This window comes from Sinohyriopsis cumingii, chromosome 15, assembly GCF_028554795.1.
Source record: "Sinohyriopsis cumingii isolate HCF-2022 chromosome 15, ASM2855479v2, whole genome shotgun sequence".
NCBI classification, from domain to species: Eukaryota; Metazoa; Mollusca; class Bivalvia; order Unionida; family Unionidae; genus Sinohyriopsis; species Sinohyriopsis cumingii.
The window spans coordinates 76,573,991-76,591,949 of NC_142975.1; the positions used below are offsets into that span (position 1 = coordinate 76,573,991).

The 17,959-nt window shown below is 34.9% G+C and overlaps 1 protein-coding gene across 1 annotated transcript in view; it reads right to left on the bottom strand.

Annotated features, from left to right (window-relative positions):
* The window catches only part of LOC149782106 (uncharacterized), an 86,038-nt gene that overhangs the window by 52,914 nt on the left and 15,165 nt on the right, over nucleotides 1–17,959 (bottom strand). Inside the window, exons 2-4 of the mRNA XM_089933546.1 lie at nucleotides 7,464–7,593; nucleotides 3,630–3,764; nucleotides 1,293–1,473 (exon numbers count right to left, since the gene is read on the bottom strand). Of these exons, the coding sequence (XP_089789672.1) occupies nucleotides 1,293–1,473; nucleotides 3,630–3,764; nucleotides 7,464–7,593 (446 nt within the window). The remainder of the gene's footprint in view (nucleotides 1–1,292; nucleotides 1,474–3,629; nucleotides 3,765–7,463; nucleotides 7,594–17,959) is intronic.

Sequence of the window (17,959 nt, forward strand, 5' to 3'; positions counted from 1 at the left end):
CTGATGGACTTGGGCTAATCAAGACACATATAAAAGGACGGAGAGTCTGATGGACTGACAGACAGGACAAATTAAGACATATGCAGTATGGGTTTTATAAACACTTTAAATTGCCCAAAAGAAAGACCAATTTATTAAATAATGTTTTGCTAACATAAAAATGTCATGAAAAATTGTGTCATATTTATTTATTTAGTATATCAAAATGTAAATTTGCTGGGCGTTGGGAGGGGATCTGCACTTTTGTCATGCTTAAATGGTAACACTAGTCTGCCCGAATAACTTAATCCTCAAGCGTTAGCAATTCAAAGAGAATGGCAGGATGAAGGTGTCAGAAATGAAGCGCATACTATCCAGAAAAATAAATAACTTTGTTTCAAACAGTCATATGAGATTTGTGCCATTAGAAATTGTTTGCTCTTTGTTTTGCAGTGTGGAAGATACTATACTCCCTTGCTGAAGCATTGGAAATGAGCTCAAAATGAACAAGAACAAATTATCACTAGAAGCGACAGATACTATATGAAGTCTCCTGGTGAAAACCCCATGTATGATTTTCCATTCAGAATGAGTAGCAAAACATGAGCTAAACTGTAATATTTTCAAGATGGCTGCCATGGAAGCCATACTGGCACCAATTTCATTTAGGATCAACATAACTTTTTATTGAAAACCCCATGCTGATGTGACCATCTGTCCAAAAGGAGTGGCAATAACAACATTTTCTGCGAGGCTGCTGTGATCACCATAGTGGATGCATGCAGCACCATTTTCATTTAGGACCCACTAGTCTTTTGGATACATGTGTGTGTAAAGTTTCATGGCAAAGCTCGAAGTAATTTAGTATACTTAGTAGCAATAACAAACTTGTGCTAACTGATGGATAGACAATGAACAGATGCATGATGGACATGAGGTCGTAACATAAGTTCTTCTGGTTTTGAACAGCAGAGCTAAATATATTACATTGACAGTAGTCTTTCTTTTTCATTTTTTATTTTGACTTTTTAGAGAAATATGAGAGATATAGTAAACTAGCTGTCTAGTGGCGGTGTTAGAATCAAGTCAGTGTTAATGTTTTTGAGTAATCCCATATTTTTGTTTCAGATGTACACATAATTACAGGTAAAAGATTAATCATTTTCTTACATACCTGAACTTTGCAAAATTATAAAATTCTATCTTCCCTTTATTAAAAAAAAGAGATATGCTTATCTTTTATCATTAATTAATGATGTGTAAAAAAATCAGATGTGTTATGAAATTTTACTGCTAAGAAGGTAAAATTTTACCTAGTTGTGCTGGTGGTGTAGGGAGGTGAACATGAGCAATCTTCTTCAATTTTCCCTGAACAGTCAATCTTGCTGATATCATCACAGTTCAAGAATTGTGTCCCACATCTTCCACTCTCCAAATCACATATACAAATATGCCAACAGTAGGCACCATCACAATGTAATTTCTTTTTGGCACCTGCAAGAAAACCAAACTGTCAATTAGAAAATACAATTTTATACATTTTGTTGAAAACATTCATTTTTTTCACAATATTAGCATCAGATAACAGAGAAAGGAATACAATAACAATATGGAATCATTGAAATTCAGGAGGCATGACAGAGCATGCAAATAAATCTAAATATAATATACAGCATTCTTGTTCAAAATTTCAAAGTGGATGTGCTATTATAACAAAATGTCAAAGGGGATGTGTTACTGTATACTAAATTTTAACGTGGATGTGCTATTGTATGCTAAATTTCAAAGTGGATGTGCCACTTTATGCAACATTTCAAAGTGGATGTGCTAATATTTTCTAAATTCCCCAGTGGATGTGCTATTGTATGCTAAATTCCAAGTATATCTGATATTGTAAGCTAAATTCCAAAGTGAACATGCTTATGTATGCTAAATTTCAAAGTATATGTGATAGTGTATGCTAAATTTTAAAGTATATGTGATAGTGTATGCTAAATTTTAAAGTGGATGTGTTACTGTATTGTGTGTAAATTTCAAAGTGAACATGCTAATGTATACTAGATTTCAAAGTAAATGTGCTAATGTGTAATAAATTCCAAAGTAATTGTGCTAATGCATGCTAAGTTTCAATGCAGATGTGCTACTGCATGCTAAATTTCAAAGTGGATGTGTTACTGTATGCTAAATTTCATTAAAGCTGATTAATAATTGTACATGTGTCTTCATTATACATGTATCCAGTTTTTTTTATGTATTATACTTCTTGTCACTTGGAACATAGGTAACAGCTGTATTAACAACTTGTCAATTATTTCAGTAACAAAACTAAATTTCTTTTTAACTAATTGCTGTTAAAGATTTAAAACTATTCACATGCAATTTCTTTTTTGTTTATACCTTGTTCTACCTCTGAGATATTTGCAAAGTTACCAACTGCTACTTTTTGTCAACCATTTTGATTTTACCAGCATTTTAAACATTCTCATGTTAACAGGTTACATAATATTTCATTCATTTAAATGGCATGTTGACTTTATACCTGTATAAATGAAAACAAAAAACAATGTTGTTTACAGACGAAAACATGACAGCTGTACTGTCCACACTGCACTAAAGAATAAAAGTTAAAGATTTCCACCTTTTAGCAAATGATAATAGTTTTACACATAAAGGGAAAACTTCTCGTTTTAATTCATATATGTATATTTTTAAGTGAAATGGGAACCATATATTTTTAAGTGGGATGGGGACCTTATATTTTTAAGTGAGATGGGGACCTTATATTTTTAAGTGGAATGGGGACCTTATATTTTAAGTGAGATAAGGACCTAATTGCTAGTAAAGTGCTCAAACAAATAAATTTGTCGAATATGCTCCCTACATAACCTGCTAAGGATGTGTGAAAGTGTGAATGAAAGATTGTCATATCTGAATTTGTCAAACGTGAATGATTGTGGCAGATTCTGAAAACTACAAGATGAAAGTCTGACCTTGATTGAGCTATTGTAGTGTAGTTTTGAAGTGTACTTTTGCCCTACTTTCTGGCCAAAACAAAAAGTCATGTGGACCTATGACCTTGACCTGGAAAATATGACTATCAATGTGGCACTGCACTCATTTCCAGGTAATGAAACACATTGACAAGTTTGATGTCTGTCACACAGTTGTCAGTAGTTGAGATTTGTAGTCCTGAATTTTATTATGTGATGATGTGCAATAACTGCTTAACATCTCACACAGCATTCGAATTATCTGACAAAATATGAAAACTGAAAATTCCCTTCTTTGGCCTTGACCTTAAAGACAAGATACAAAGCATGACAGACAACTAATGATACATCAGTGTACCAAGTGTCATCAATTTATCTTGGTTGAAAAGAAACACAAAAGAAATGAAAGTAAAACTGATAGATTTAAAAATCTGAACTGCTTAACAATGACACAGATTGACAAAAACAAATAAAAATAGAATACCTAATGTGATACTCAACAAACCTTAAGACTTATTATACAAATATAAGTGATTTATCTCATGAAAATTCAAAGATTACACAGGGATGAAGAAAGTTGAAATGGAATGACGGATGTACAAAGACACAGATGAAAGGATCCAATAGACACAAGAAAAGCAGGGATCATAAAATTCTTGCCTTCTGGACAGTCCAGTTCCACTGTGCATTCGAGTGCATGCTCAGAGAAATTCCTGTCAGGCTGCACTGTACCAGGTGGACATTTTCTGATTGTGTCCTCTGTTCCATTAAGTTTACAAGGTATACCTTCATATCCTGGTTTAAAAAAAAGAAAGAACACTAGAATTATGTTGCATGGTCCTGCTTTTTATTTAAATGGTGGAGACAAAATTTCAAGGTAAAAAATGATTCTGGAAGTGGTAACTATAATAACAAAATGTGTTATATGCATGCAGGGAAAAACAGTGGCTAGGAAATTGCAGAATGGAAATGCAACATGGCTTTTTTCGAAAACATTTTATTTGCAAGATTTATTTTTCTGATTATTTCCATACAAGGCATCAACCAAAATTGTTTTAAACAAAAGTCCAGCAAAGGAATTGAAGCTCAAAGGGACTGAAACTCAATGGTATTGAAACTCAAAGGGTCTGAAACTCTTCAAAAATTTCCAAGAATTCAACATAAGAACCATATCTTCCTTTTAACTGCTGAGAACTGAAAGTCATATCTGCTGGTATTAGGCAAAAACAAGATTGCTATGAAGGCCACTGTAGCAGCCATTTTAGACTAAGATCAGCACCATTTTCATTCAGGGCAGAAGAAACATAAGGATTTGGGTAAAATGACGATCCATCCAGAAGGAGTAGTAATAACAAGATTTTCAAGATGGTTGTCAATGGGGCCATAGTAGATGTTGATGTGGCATCATTTTCATTTTGGACCAACCAGTCTTAACAAGTCTTCTGGTGAAAAAATCATACTGATTTGACCTTAAATTTTGAATTAGTTTTTTAATATTGCCACCATTTTCCTTTTGACAACCAGAAACATTGTATATCCTCACATCAATTATTAAGAGTTAAAAACATGCTATAAAATCTGAAATCCTTGTAACCCCCCTCCCATAAATGGCTTTGAGAGACCTGTACTAAGGTTTTCTCAGATCTGAAAAAATATCTTTATCTAAATGCTTATTTGATGTGAGAGAGACACAAAGACAGACGGAATTATATAATAGAGCCTGAGACAAATGTGTTTGGTCCTAGCTTGGCTAAACCACTGCCACAAAAGTTCAGTCTGTTGAGTTTGCAGGCACTGTTGAAATGTCATTTGTTTGCATCACGTTTGCAAGGTTACAAATTAATTATTGTAGAATTCCATTTTCTTTAGAATATCTGAAACACTATATGTTCTTATTTTTGCCCTAGTTTCTTTAGTTTAGGTTGTGTTACAGAGTCATACTCACTGACCAGACTCATTTTGTCCTGTATGAATAGTTAAATCATTGGATGGCTATCTGGTGGTTATGACATCAAAACATAAATGTCAAGGCAAATGACAGCCATGGCTACTTAAAGACAAAAAATGATTTTTCTCCATTAAAAATCAATGGAGTGTATCTGGCTTTTAGAAAAATGTTCTATTGATTTTGTAAATTAATGAATTGCACCAATCATAATTTGTGTTTCTGTGTTATTATTTTTAACATAGCCTTAACAATGTTTAGGAATATCTCTGTGTCTACAGTTTGGCAGTTTATAGCAGTGTCTAGCATAGAGGCATCATGCTGCAGACATGTAGCATCATGTCCCACCCAGTCACATTATCCTGATACAAGGCTGACCAGTCCTAACACTAACCTCTAAATGCTGAACCCCAAGCGAGGCAACCTGCTATTACCATTTTTATAAGTCTTTGGTATTACTCAGCCAGGGTTCGAACTCATGTCCTTCTGCATTCGAGGTGAATGCTCTAACCACTTAGACAACCCGAGTGATACAATCAATCATAATTTGATAATAAGTAGTTAATCTTTCCTAAATTTCTTGTCTACAAGCATGTACTTATGAATAATAAACCTCAAAAGAGGGCTCATTTTTATGGTTCAAAGATTTCAGACTAGTCTACTGTCAACCCTAATATGTGTCTGTGGTACATATGTCTGTAACGTAGTCGAGCTGACCCTCTGAGACCGGGCAGGGTTTTAAAGAAACAATAAACACGTTCGTGGATGACAAATGACAATATATTAAACACTGGTACTAATGATATGAAAATAACACAGAAAAGCATATAAAATGAATATAAAACACATACGAAATATACTTTGACTACTATGTCACATTCAAGTAGTCAAAAAGTTCTAGAAACTCCATGTAAACTTCATGTACACAAATATCTCTAGCAAACGTTCATATAAACAAATACTTGTTGCAAACCCATATAATCAACTACTGGTTGCAAACATTTATGTAGTCAGACACTACTGTCGTAATTCACATGTAGTCAAACCACTACTTGCTATTGTTCTTTTACTTCTAGTCAATACACTACTTGTTATTGTCCTTTACTTGTAGTCAATACACTACTTGTTACTGTACTTTACTTGTAGTCAATACACTACTTGTTATTGTCCTTTACTTGTAGTCAAAACACTACTTGTTATTGTGCTTTACTTGTAGTCAAAACACTACTTGTTATTGTGCTTTACTTGTAGTCAAAACACTACTTGATTGGAAAATACACGTTGGCACGGCCTTCTCTCTGGCACGATTACTTCCCCCTCCGCACTTGTACCCGTATGCTGGCACTGAATTGGTGGGTTATACTAGTAATGGTACACCAGATGTCATGGTATCCACAAGCCCATCCAGCTGCTCATAACCAGCAAGCTGAATATGGAAAATAAACACACCTTTCCAATAGCCTAATTTAATTGGAATGGGTTTTGTTGCAACTACTTTAAGAATATACGATAGGTACGAAGTATGACATAGGAATGCTATGCAATAAAAACAAATATACGTAATGCAATGACATTAATACATACATAATATGTTTTCAAAATTAGTCGTGATAGCGACTAGATGAAATTAACTCACTACCACATTGCCAAGGTTATATCTTAATAAACTGAATTGCAAATACGATAAACGATGTGACCACATAATACAACAATGAACGTGCTGTTACGTAACTGAATAATTATTGTAAATAATAAAAAGAGTTGACTAAAAAAAACATTCGACTCACCCAACTGTTTGGCTTTAAACGAAATTACAATGGCACCTGCCCGACAGCTGAATATGTTTAAGAGCTTCCCTCTATATTGGCTGTGCCCTTCAATATCTCTACCCGATATATATAGTAGTGCGCAATAATACATTATTTCGCACGTGCCGCGCGAGCAATAAAAGCGTCACGCGATACGATGAAAAATTACATTTACAGAAATATTACGGCGCGTGAAACAAGACAACCTGATTAAATGAAAAGTATGGAAGACTAAATGAGCCATATCGGGCATTTCGTAACAATGTCAAGCATTGTTTTAGCCTCACATTCCCATGGGGCATTGTCCTGGTCTTTGTTTCACAGATTAGCCAAGTACAGTACTTGCTAACCATAATTAATCTGTTGCAGCATTAGTCAGGAATTAGCAGCTAAAATAAATTTCTGAGCTTTAAGTGAGTTTTTGTTTCATGGGGGGCTTTAAGTGTGAAATTTAAATTTAGGATCTAACTTTGTTTTGGTATTCAGAGTTCAGGGCTTTGGTCTACTGGGAAGAAAATGATAATATTAAAGAAAGAAATATTTGTGGCTCAAAAATTTCAGTCCTAAGGGGATTCCAGTATAGTGAGGTTTCAGTTTTAAGGAGTTTCACTATATATATATATATATATATATATATATATATATATATATATATATATATATATATATATATATATATATTATATTTATATTTATAATTAAGGAAGAAAAAAGTATTCCCACAATGAGGTAGATAATCACCTTGTTCAACAAAAACTGCTCTGCAGCATATAAAATCATTATCTTCTGGCTTCCAGTGCTTGTAGTATCCAACTGGGCATAGTTCACCTTGAAATGAATTTCCATAAAGCATCAGGAAGATCACAGCTATCTACAAAAGAATTTTGCTTGAATCACAATGGGTTTTTTTTCACTTGACAGTCTCATTATTATTATTATCATTATTATTATTATTATTATTATCATCATTATTATTATTATTATTATTATTATTATTATTATTATTATCATTATTATTATTATTATTATTATTATTATCATTATTATTATTATTATTATCATTATTATTATTATATTTCAACTCTATGGTCTTAAACTAAGTAATAGAAAAAAGTGAGAAGCAACAAGCTTTGTAAAATTCAACAAATATTTTATTTCCCTAGAATAAAAGTGAAAATGTAAAAAAGAACTTTTGGTATTGCGAATAAACTCACAAATAATCCTAGAAATTCTAACACAGGTCATAATGATTAAGGTTCTGAATAAACTTTAGTGGTATTCCAAATTATTTCCAACATAGGTGTTCATGTGTCTGTCAAGGTTGGTAGTCTCAAATGTATTAATATGCCAATGGCATGAATTGTAATTATGTGCCAAGAGTCTTGGGCTGAATCACACTAAGATAATCCAAGGTGTCCTCTCGTAATTCACTATAATTCCAAGTTAATGTCTCTTTCCAAGAACATTATAGAGCACTTTGTATTTCCAAAGAATAATAATTAATTTCACCAAAGCCAAATTCTAAATAAAACGATATAAATGATTTCTGCCTATATGTTATCTCAGGAATCATTTTCCCAGTAAGCAAGATTATATATTTAAAAAAATTAAGACAAAAAGAATAGCCAGGATTTTAGACAAAAATTCAGTTTTAGAACAAACCAAGTTGTATTAAGACAAGGTCTGTTACTAAATTTATACTAAAAAACATGACAAACATAATGTCCTTTCCCATACTAAGATAATAATCTTAGTAATTTCTATGTTTTAAGCAGAGAAATATAATCTATGTATTAGTCATCTAAAGAATTCAAAACAACAATGATTCTGGTCAGGTAGACAATGAACTTGATTTTGGACAAGGTCAGCTACAATATACATTAATTTTAAAAAAAACTTAACAAATGTAAAATTACCAGTAAATATACATTATTATTATTATTAGTATTATTATTATTATTCATCCATCATTTGTTACTGAAATAATGAAGATCAAAACTAGAGAAAACACAAATCCTCATCTTTTCACATACTGACACCTTTCTATAGATCAAAGTACGCATGATACTAATTTGCCCATCAAATGAAAATAATGGAAAGAGGTATACAAAGGAGAAGTATAATGATCAGCATTGAAAAAATGTACTAGACTATGTTCTAGTCAAATGTTAAATCAATTATATCTACTCTAGAACAACAAAACACAACATAAAATAGCCAAATAACAAAAATTTGATCCATTAGCATTACATGCATTGCAAAAGACCCAGTGGGTACAATGTACATGTACTTTAAACAGAGGAACTTGTGGATGCCAAAGGGAGTATAATGAACAATATTGGTAAGCAATTAACTAACATAAATTTAGCCCCATGTACCTTGCAATTACCACAATATGACATAATGGACACGAGTGTTTTGCCTTAAGAAATAGCATGAGTATAATTACTGGTCAACATGTATATCTAATGATGATGCTGATAATAATGATGATAATAAACTTTGCATCAATCCAATAAAAATTATTGCATCTTTAGATGATGACTATCCTATATACCAAGTTCCACTGTGATGCATAAATATGAGTCCCTTGAAGGGAATGATGCTCTGTTTTTTTAAAAAGAATTTCCATGAATCCATGACTGGGCTGATTCTTAAGTGTCAAGATATTCAAATAGGCCACTACATTTGATGTAATATTGGAACCATTTTCACTGAGGATCAACTAAATGTCATGATAGGTCTCCCATATAAAATTTTTAATGTCACTAAGCCTGCCTGTACAGGATTAGAAGCTTCACAGGATTTTCAATATGCAATTATATTAGATGTAAGCTGATTAGCACTATTTTCATTCAAGATTGGGGCCCCAAGTGGCCGAGTGGTTTAAAGCGTTCACCATTCTGGATCACTGCCATCTCACCTCCGTCTGCAAGGGTTCGAGTCTCAGGCTCGGCTAACATGGGTACCTGAGAAAGCTTGCCAGTGGTTTCTCATGGGTCGGTGGTTCTTCCCAGGGTTTTCCAGGGTTCTTCCTCCACTAGTTATACTGGCTGCCGTGTATAGCCTATCTTGTGTTGAAAAAATGGCGTTAAACACAACAACAACTCATTTAGATCAACTAGATATTATATGGAGTCTTTTGTTTAATACCAAGTGTCAATATGGTCATCTTTTCATGATTAGAATTACAAATAATTAAAAACTGCTGATGTCATAACCATTTTGTATGTAGGACTTTTCATCAAAGCCCAAGCAGAGATTTTAGCATGTCTTTAACTGAAAATCCTATGATGATATGGTTGTCCATAGAGAAACAGCAGCAATTTCAATATTTTGCCTGCCATATCAAGATTAAACCTGTATTGTGAAGTGGAAAGGCAGTCCAGCCAATTGGTAACCATATAAATTTACAATCAATTTATATGACCTTAAATACATAAGTTCTTCTATTTCTTTTTATCTTTAAAAATGTTTTTCTCTCTTATGTAGGTATGTAAATTTCTTTCTTTCATCATTTAGTTGCAGAATGATGTCATTGTTAAATCACCATCATGATGTCCAATGTAGCACAGTCTGACTTGGCTGCACAGAATGATGTCATTATATCACAATGTACAATGTAGCACAGTGCTAACAAGTTTAATAAATGATATCATAACAATGTCACAACAAATAATAACTCATTATGTAATGTCTCGAATTTCAAAATGATCATGAATTTATTTCTTTTCTATTTTGTGTAATAATGACAAACAACCTCATCTAAACAAACCAGAAAGACAGTTCTGTGTAATGTTCTGTGCAACAACTGATTCAATATAATCAAAAAGATTCATCACTGTGAAGCTTCAAAAATTAATTATGAACAGCTGGCAGAAAATGATCATGCATGATACACACCAATGCAGGGCCATATCATATTGACACAGCAAAGACTTGGGTCAAAATCAAACACTTGTAATAACAGTGACCAGATTACAGTTGTCCATGTTTCAACTTCATCTGTAGCAAAGAATTATTAGCATGCCTAAATTATATAGAAACAAATTGATTTCATTTTGACAATTACACTTATTATGTACTGAAAATTTCACAAAAATATTGGTGGGAAAATATAAATGTTAATTACTTTTTTGAATGTGTATAAATATAAGCTAAATGATGGATATCAGATCAGAATATATGTCAAGCTTACAATAACACGATTGGTGATAATGTAATGTCTTCTGCCTTATATAGCAATAGTACTGGTCTGCATCCATTGGTATTAGAACATGTCTGACTTGGGTATTTGGTGACAGGTCAATTATCCTGTGAACTGCTGAAAATTGTATTCTTTCATAATCTTATCAGTATAGAAGATGCAAGCCAATTTAGTTCAAGTCTAACAATTCTGGGTAAAGCTGAGACAAAGAAATAAGAGATAAAGGCAGTGCAATCAAGGAGAGATAACTCCTGTAAAATAATGACTTCCCAGACTGAAAATCAAGCTCATTCAAAACCCTAATAAATATAAAGCTGCAAGCAAAATCCATTTGAAATCACAGTAAAGTTACCTTATGGAAACCAAATGGCTTTTGGCAAACTGGCCAGCCAGGTGATTGTAAATTAAATTCCATTTCTATCTGTTTTGACTCTGGGGTCTTAAGCTATGTTCAGTAACAAGAAAGAGAAAACTAACAAGTTATGTAAAATTGAAAATATTAACTTATTTCTCTAAACTACAAAGTGAGTGTGTGTGTGATTTGGATTTTTAACGTAGCTTTAACAATTTTTCAGTCATATCGCTATGATGTCTGCAGTGTGGCAGTTTATAGTGATGTCTAGCACTGGGGCATCATGCCGCAGACATGTAGCATGATGTCCCACCCAGTCACATTATCCTGACACCAGGCCAACCAGTCCTAACACTAACCTCTTAATGCTGAGCGCCAAGCGAGGGAGCTGTTAGTACCATTTTTGTAAGTCTTTGGTATGACTCGGCCAGGGAAAACTACAAAGTGAAAGAATTAAAAATAACTTACAGTATGGTGAATGAAATCCTAAGATCCTAAAGGTTCTATCAGTTCCAGTAGTTTCAAGAAATCTCAATGAGTTCCAAAGGTATTCTAAATGAGTGTAATGTATATTTATCAACAGTACATAAGAAATCACTATGATAATCCAAAAATGTACTTAAATTAATTCACAGTAATCATGTGACAGCTATAAATTCAAACAGTCTTTCAATGAATTCACTTTAATTCCATACGGCTTCTCATGGATCGGTGGTTCTTCCTGGGGTTTTCCAGGTTTCTTCCTCCACCAATTATACTGGCCGTCATGTATAGCCTATCTTGTGCTGAAAAATGGCGTTAAACCCTCCTACAACAACAATTAATTCCATAAGATATTATACATTCCAATAGTCTTCAAATGAATGTTAGAGCACTATAGTTCGAACGAATGATTATATTAAATAAATTCCTCTCAATGGTTCTTACAAGACCGACAGTACTAATAAGAATGCCAATTCTAAGTAAAAGTATTAATTCTTTGATATGAAATGCTAAAATGCAATAGCAAGAAAGCAATACAAGTCTTTGAATGCATCATTTTGGCACTTCAAAATCACTTTACAAGTAAACATGGGTCATATGGTTTACACTAGCTAATCATGAAATTAGGTCAGCTTGGCCTTTTATTAGAACTCATGTCCTTGTTGGATCATGTGATGTTTACTTGTACTTAACTTTTACTCAACAATGAAACTTATGATGAATCAACTTACACATCTGATACATAGCTCATCTTACTGTACAAACCCATCTGTAGGATATTAACATGAAAAATATAATTAACTAAATGACCCTTACAAAAAAAATTATAATGAAATCAATACACATAATATAGATATACATAACATACATTTGAAGCATATACTTGGTATTTTTATTTTGAGTTCACATCCTCAACCAACTTTAGCCATATTTGATGGCAGAACAGCATTTTTGTATAAATCAGAAAGGCATTCAAACAAGAACATTTTATTGTCAAGTTCTGTTGAGTATTTTTTTTCTTACAAAATTTAAAGGGATTTTCCAACTTTAAAATATGTAATGCTAGCTACAGTAGATGGCAAACTGGCATTATATATATATATATATATATATATATATATATATATATATATATATATATATATATATATATATATATATATATATATATATATATATATATATATATATATATATATTTAGAAATTATTAATACCCAACTGCTTTTCTCTCAGATATGGTTAATTTCTGCTGAGCAGTCCCAGGCTAAGATCTTTTTCCCCCTTTCCATTAATAGCAGACAGAAATGACAGTACATTGTCATTTGTAAATACTTGAAATCCCTTTAAGCCAGGATGAGTTATGCAAAGCTTGGTCAAATTCTTTTGCTGAGCAGCTTTTTATGAAAAGCCATTTAAATAATGTTGTACATGGCAATAGTGTCCACACTGAATGGCATCATCTATTTACAACTGAAAAGGATCTATGTCAGGATGCTTTCTGTCAAACTTGTTCAAATTCTGTTGAGGCTGGGGTTTTTTGTACAGAGGTTGTTTAAAAATTTTACCATTTTGATATGGTGCCCATATCTGCTGGCCTACTGGCATTGGTTGTACAAAACATCAGGTCCTCAGTGTGTTGATGCTTTCTGTTGAATTTGGCAAACTTCAGTTAAGGGCTTTTGAAAAGAAGCCTTTTAAATGTTTGTCCACTTTTACTAATGGTGGCCATATCTGATAGTGAATCTGCATCATTTGTATGAACTCGAGATTCAGCTGTTATTCAAGAAGATATATATGATGATGGATTGTCGTCTTTTGTACAGACTTGAAAGGTCATCATGCTACAATGCTTTCTGTCCAATCCTATTCAAATAGAAGTGTTTGTTGTTAACAGCTTTCCTATTTTCAGCAATGCCAGTCATATCTGATGTGTAAACAGAACTATCTGCACAAACTGGAAAGTCCAAGCGTTTTGTCAAATATGATAAAATTCTGTTCAGTGCATATTCTGGAGAAAGTTATTTCAAGGTTTTTATTTTTAGTAACAACGTCCATAATTGATGGAAGGTTGTGGCATTTTTTTTAAAAAGCTGAAAAATATTCACTCTAGGATGCTTTAGATTAAGTTTTAAGCAGCAGAGGGGCTGTACAGACCGAAACTTTTTGCACAATAAACCCCTCCAGGAAACTATTCCTCGATAGAGGGCTTATTTCGACGAAATAAACCCTTCTATTCAGAATACAGGACAAAAAAAAAATGTCCCCCGAAAACTCGAAGAGTTTCCAGGGACAAACTCGTTGAGTTTGCACTGACAACTTGGGTTACTTCAATAAATCTGAAACAGTTTCCGTGGCGGGGTCGTTATTGAAAAATCCATGGGTCGGGTCCATCCCCTCTGCTGCTCTGGGAAATGAGTTTCCAAGGAAAAACATTTTTATGTTAGCGGAATTAAATCATTGACAAATAAATAATGGCAAATATTGGAGAAGCACATACGACTAGATTAGCTCGAGAACGTCTCGAAGCAATTCAGAAATTTCTTCCTGTCCGTGATAGTGTCAGACAAAAATTACAACTAAGACAGCAAGCACGGGAAGGCTTTGCAGAGACTACGGAGGAATTATTTAAACCCGTGACCAAAGCTACTGAAAAATCCGCAGCTGTTACCAAAGAGGCTTTAATAGAGCAAAGGAAAATTTTACAGGATATTTCAGCTGGACTTAAACCCCCGCCTCCACCCGATGAAGTTGTTGTGTCAGTACCTGCTGGTAAGCGAGTAACAGGGAGAATTACTGACCCCGCCAAAAGATTTACGCCGGATTATATTGAACTTCTTAAAAATGTACCAGAAGAGAAATTACCTGAGACAATACTGTTAGGATTGATTAGAAGAGATGTGTCTTTAAACCCAGAACACGGTTCTATGACAGATGATAATTTTATCAAATATTCGTATCGTATACGTGAAAATAAAAAACAAATCAGCAGGGACGATACAAAATACGATAGACTTGTAGATGCTATACGTAAACTTGAAATTCCACCATCGCAACCTCAAGAAGAAAAATCACCGTTGCAACACACAGAACGACAACAATATCCTTCACGGCGAAGAGCAATAGATCCTGACCTAACTCCGTTAAGTGAATACGAGGCTGCATCTGAAGGAAGTCCGCGGGGCCAAAAATTCAAACAAACTAGGTCGCCGATAATTAGCTTAACAACATCTTCTGAAAGTTTGCCTCAAGACATTTTATCCCCAAGAATTGTACCATCAACAGGGGAGGGTTTAGGATCCGGTTTTATTGCCTGCCCTAATAATATCATCGATGATGTATCACGGTTGGAAGTTCTCATCGGAGGAAGACGTGCCGGAAACAATTCTCCGGAAATTATAAATGAAGCCGCAGATATCTGTCAGAGACTATTTCAGCGTGGCATCATGGATATCAGCATCTACCGGGGGCTCATTGATGAACTCGCAGACGGTTACCACAGCGACTAATAATTAAATTTGCTAGCAAATTCAGTTAGATAAACAATAATTAAATAAAATGATACTACACGATTCTTTTCGCAGACCAAGAAGTGTCAGAGTAGTAAACTCACGATTACCAGTATACGAGGTTGTTTACGGAGATGGAGTCGGTGATGTTGTTAGGGATTTAGTCACAAGAATCGCTCCGAAAGCTGGACCGTTAGCAAAACAATTCGCGATGAAAGCCGCTGATGTTGTCAAGGATAAAGCCATTGGCACTGTTGGTAGTCTTGCCGGGAAAGCATTTCAATCAATCAAGGATCGACTAGCACAGCTGATACGAAAAAAAAACCCAGTCGAGAGGTTGGTGCCAGTAAAACTACCATCCACTGAAGCTATGCCGGCAAATGTTAGTAGCGTAGTAAATAAGGCCGTAAATCAGAAATTAGCTGAGATCGCAACAGCAGGAATTACCTCCAAAGCGTTGCAAGATAGTGTAACTGCTAATTTGATAGCTGGTAGTGGTTTCCGGTGACGATAACATTTTAATTAGATCATCACAAATAATAATAATGTTTGCACGAAAATCCAATGACGCGTTTGATATGTCCAAACCAGTACTTAAAGATGATTCTGTACGTGATTTTCAATATTATTCTTATGAAGCACGTGATCCTAACCAACGCGGAAGAATTGAACTACAGGTCCAGGATACAAGTAGATACTTCTTGCCCGCTGAGGCCTTCATCGAAGTTGAAGGTAGGCTTTTAAAGAATGATAACACTAACTACGGAATCGGCGACCGAGTTGGATTTGTTAACAACGGCATCATGGCGTTATTTAAATCCGCTATTTACATGATAGATGGAAAAGAAATTGAAACAATTCATGATAACGTCGACGTTGCCACAACAATTCTCGGGTTGGCGAGATACTCGGATGATTACACCAGATCAGCCGGACCATCAATGATGTTTGCAAAGGATATAACCGACAGCCCCGAGAACAGGAATGTAACAATGAATAATGCCGGTGACGCAGTTGCATCGATGAACGAAAATTTTAATTTGGGTTTTGCAACACGTAGATCGATGTTAAGTGGAGATGAAGAGTTCTCAGGTGTGATTCCATTGTCTCACATCTTTGGATTCTGCAGAGATGTCCACAAGGTCATATTCGGTGCCAAACACACAGTTGTACTTGTGCGAAAACCTGATGATAATGACGCTATCTGGCGAGATGCTGCTGTTGCCCCTGGTCAGGTAATACTAACTAAACTGTGGTTGTGGATGCCAGTGTTGTCTCCGTCAATCACCGAAGAACAACGACTGTTGTCTTTCATGGACACGGGCGGTAAATCACTGCTATCCTGGAAAACAACAACCACAGACGTTATTCAGGGTGATAATGGTGGGTTGTTTACATGGCATATATCATCGCAACAAGGAGTATCAGCACCACGACATATTTTCATTGCATTTCAATACCGTGCTAGAACAGATAGCCAGGAAAGAAATCCAATGGTATTTGATACACTTGGAGTTTCTGAAGTTTCGTTGAGAATAAATGGGCATCAGGAGCCATCTGAGGATATATTAATAGATTTCGAACATCATCGTGTCGCACACGCGTATCATCGTCTGATGTCATTTATGGGGCGCGACCTTAATGTAGACACTGGCCTGCAAATATCACAGCGAGACTTTATGAGTTTATATCCGATTTATTACTTTTCGCTGGAACATCTTGATCTGGTTAAACAATCTGTTGTCGACCTACATTTCCGAGCTCGTGTAGGTGTTCCTGCTGGTGGTTACAGAGCGATTGCTGTCATACTCTCCGATAAAGCAATGCTGCTTGAAGGTGTTGGCGGACGAATGAGGGTCATCGACGCTCCAATCGAGAATATGTAACGCAATTAAAATCAAACTTAGGATATAATGTCATACAGTCATGTTAATGTCACCTTGACTTCCGGTCAAACGAAGAAATTGCAATCAAAGAACGCAAGCACGTGCGGGACATCAATAACACTAAAACGAGATCAGATTACTGGTGGTCCAAACAAATTGTCGTTGACTAATACTCAGCTTAAACATTTTAATAAGGCACTAACAGCAAAAACCGGTGTCCGACTTGATTTCTCTGCTGCAGCTATCAAGGACATGACTAAAACCGGTGGAATATTTCCTCTTCTCGCAGCAATACCGGCGTTGATTGCCGCGGCAGCACCAGCCGTAGCAAAAGCCGCAGCACTCGGTGCAGTTGGAACTGCAGCTGGAATGGCACTAAAAAAGGCAACGGGAAAAGGATACAAGAAAAAAAAGGGACGCGGTCTAAGACTACCAGGAACTCCACCATCATGGTATCCAAAAAAATTCTAACGCCGTTGAGCAATTTTGATTTACTCGATGCTGTTAAAAAATTGCGTGTAAAACATTTCAGAGGCGTATTTATGCGAGATCAATTACCGCAACGACCGAATAATCCAGAAACTGGCATTATCAATCTCGACAACAAAGATGGTCCGGGAACTCACTGGGTTGCTTACGCGATCGATCCACGTGGAATTATCTATTTTGATTCGTACGGTTTAGCACCGCCAGTTGAGTTTCTCAAGTATGTCAGCAGATTTTCTAATGTTCCAGTGTGGCAGTCGACGTTACCAACACAAACATTAATTGATCCGCCCATTTGTGGGAGGGAGGTTTTAA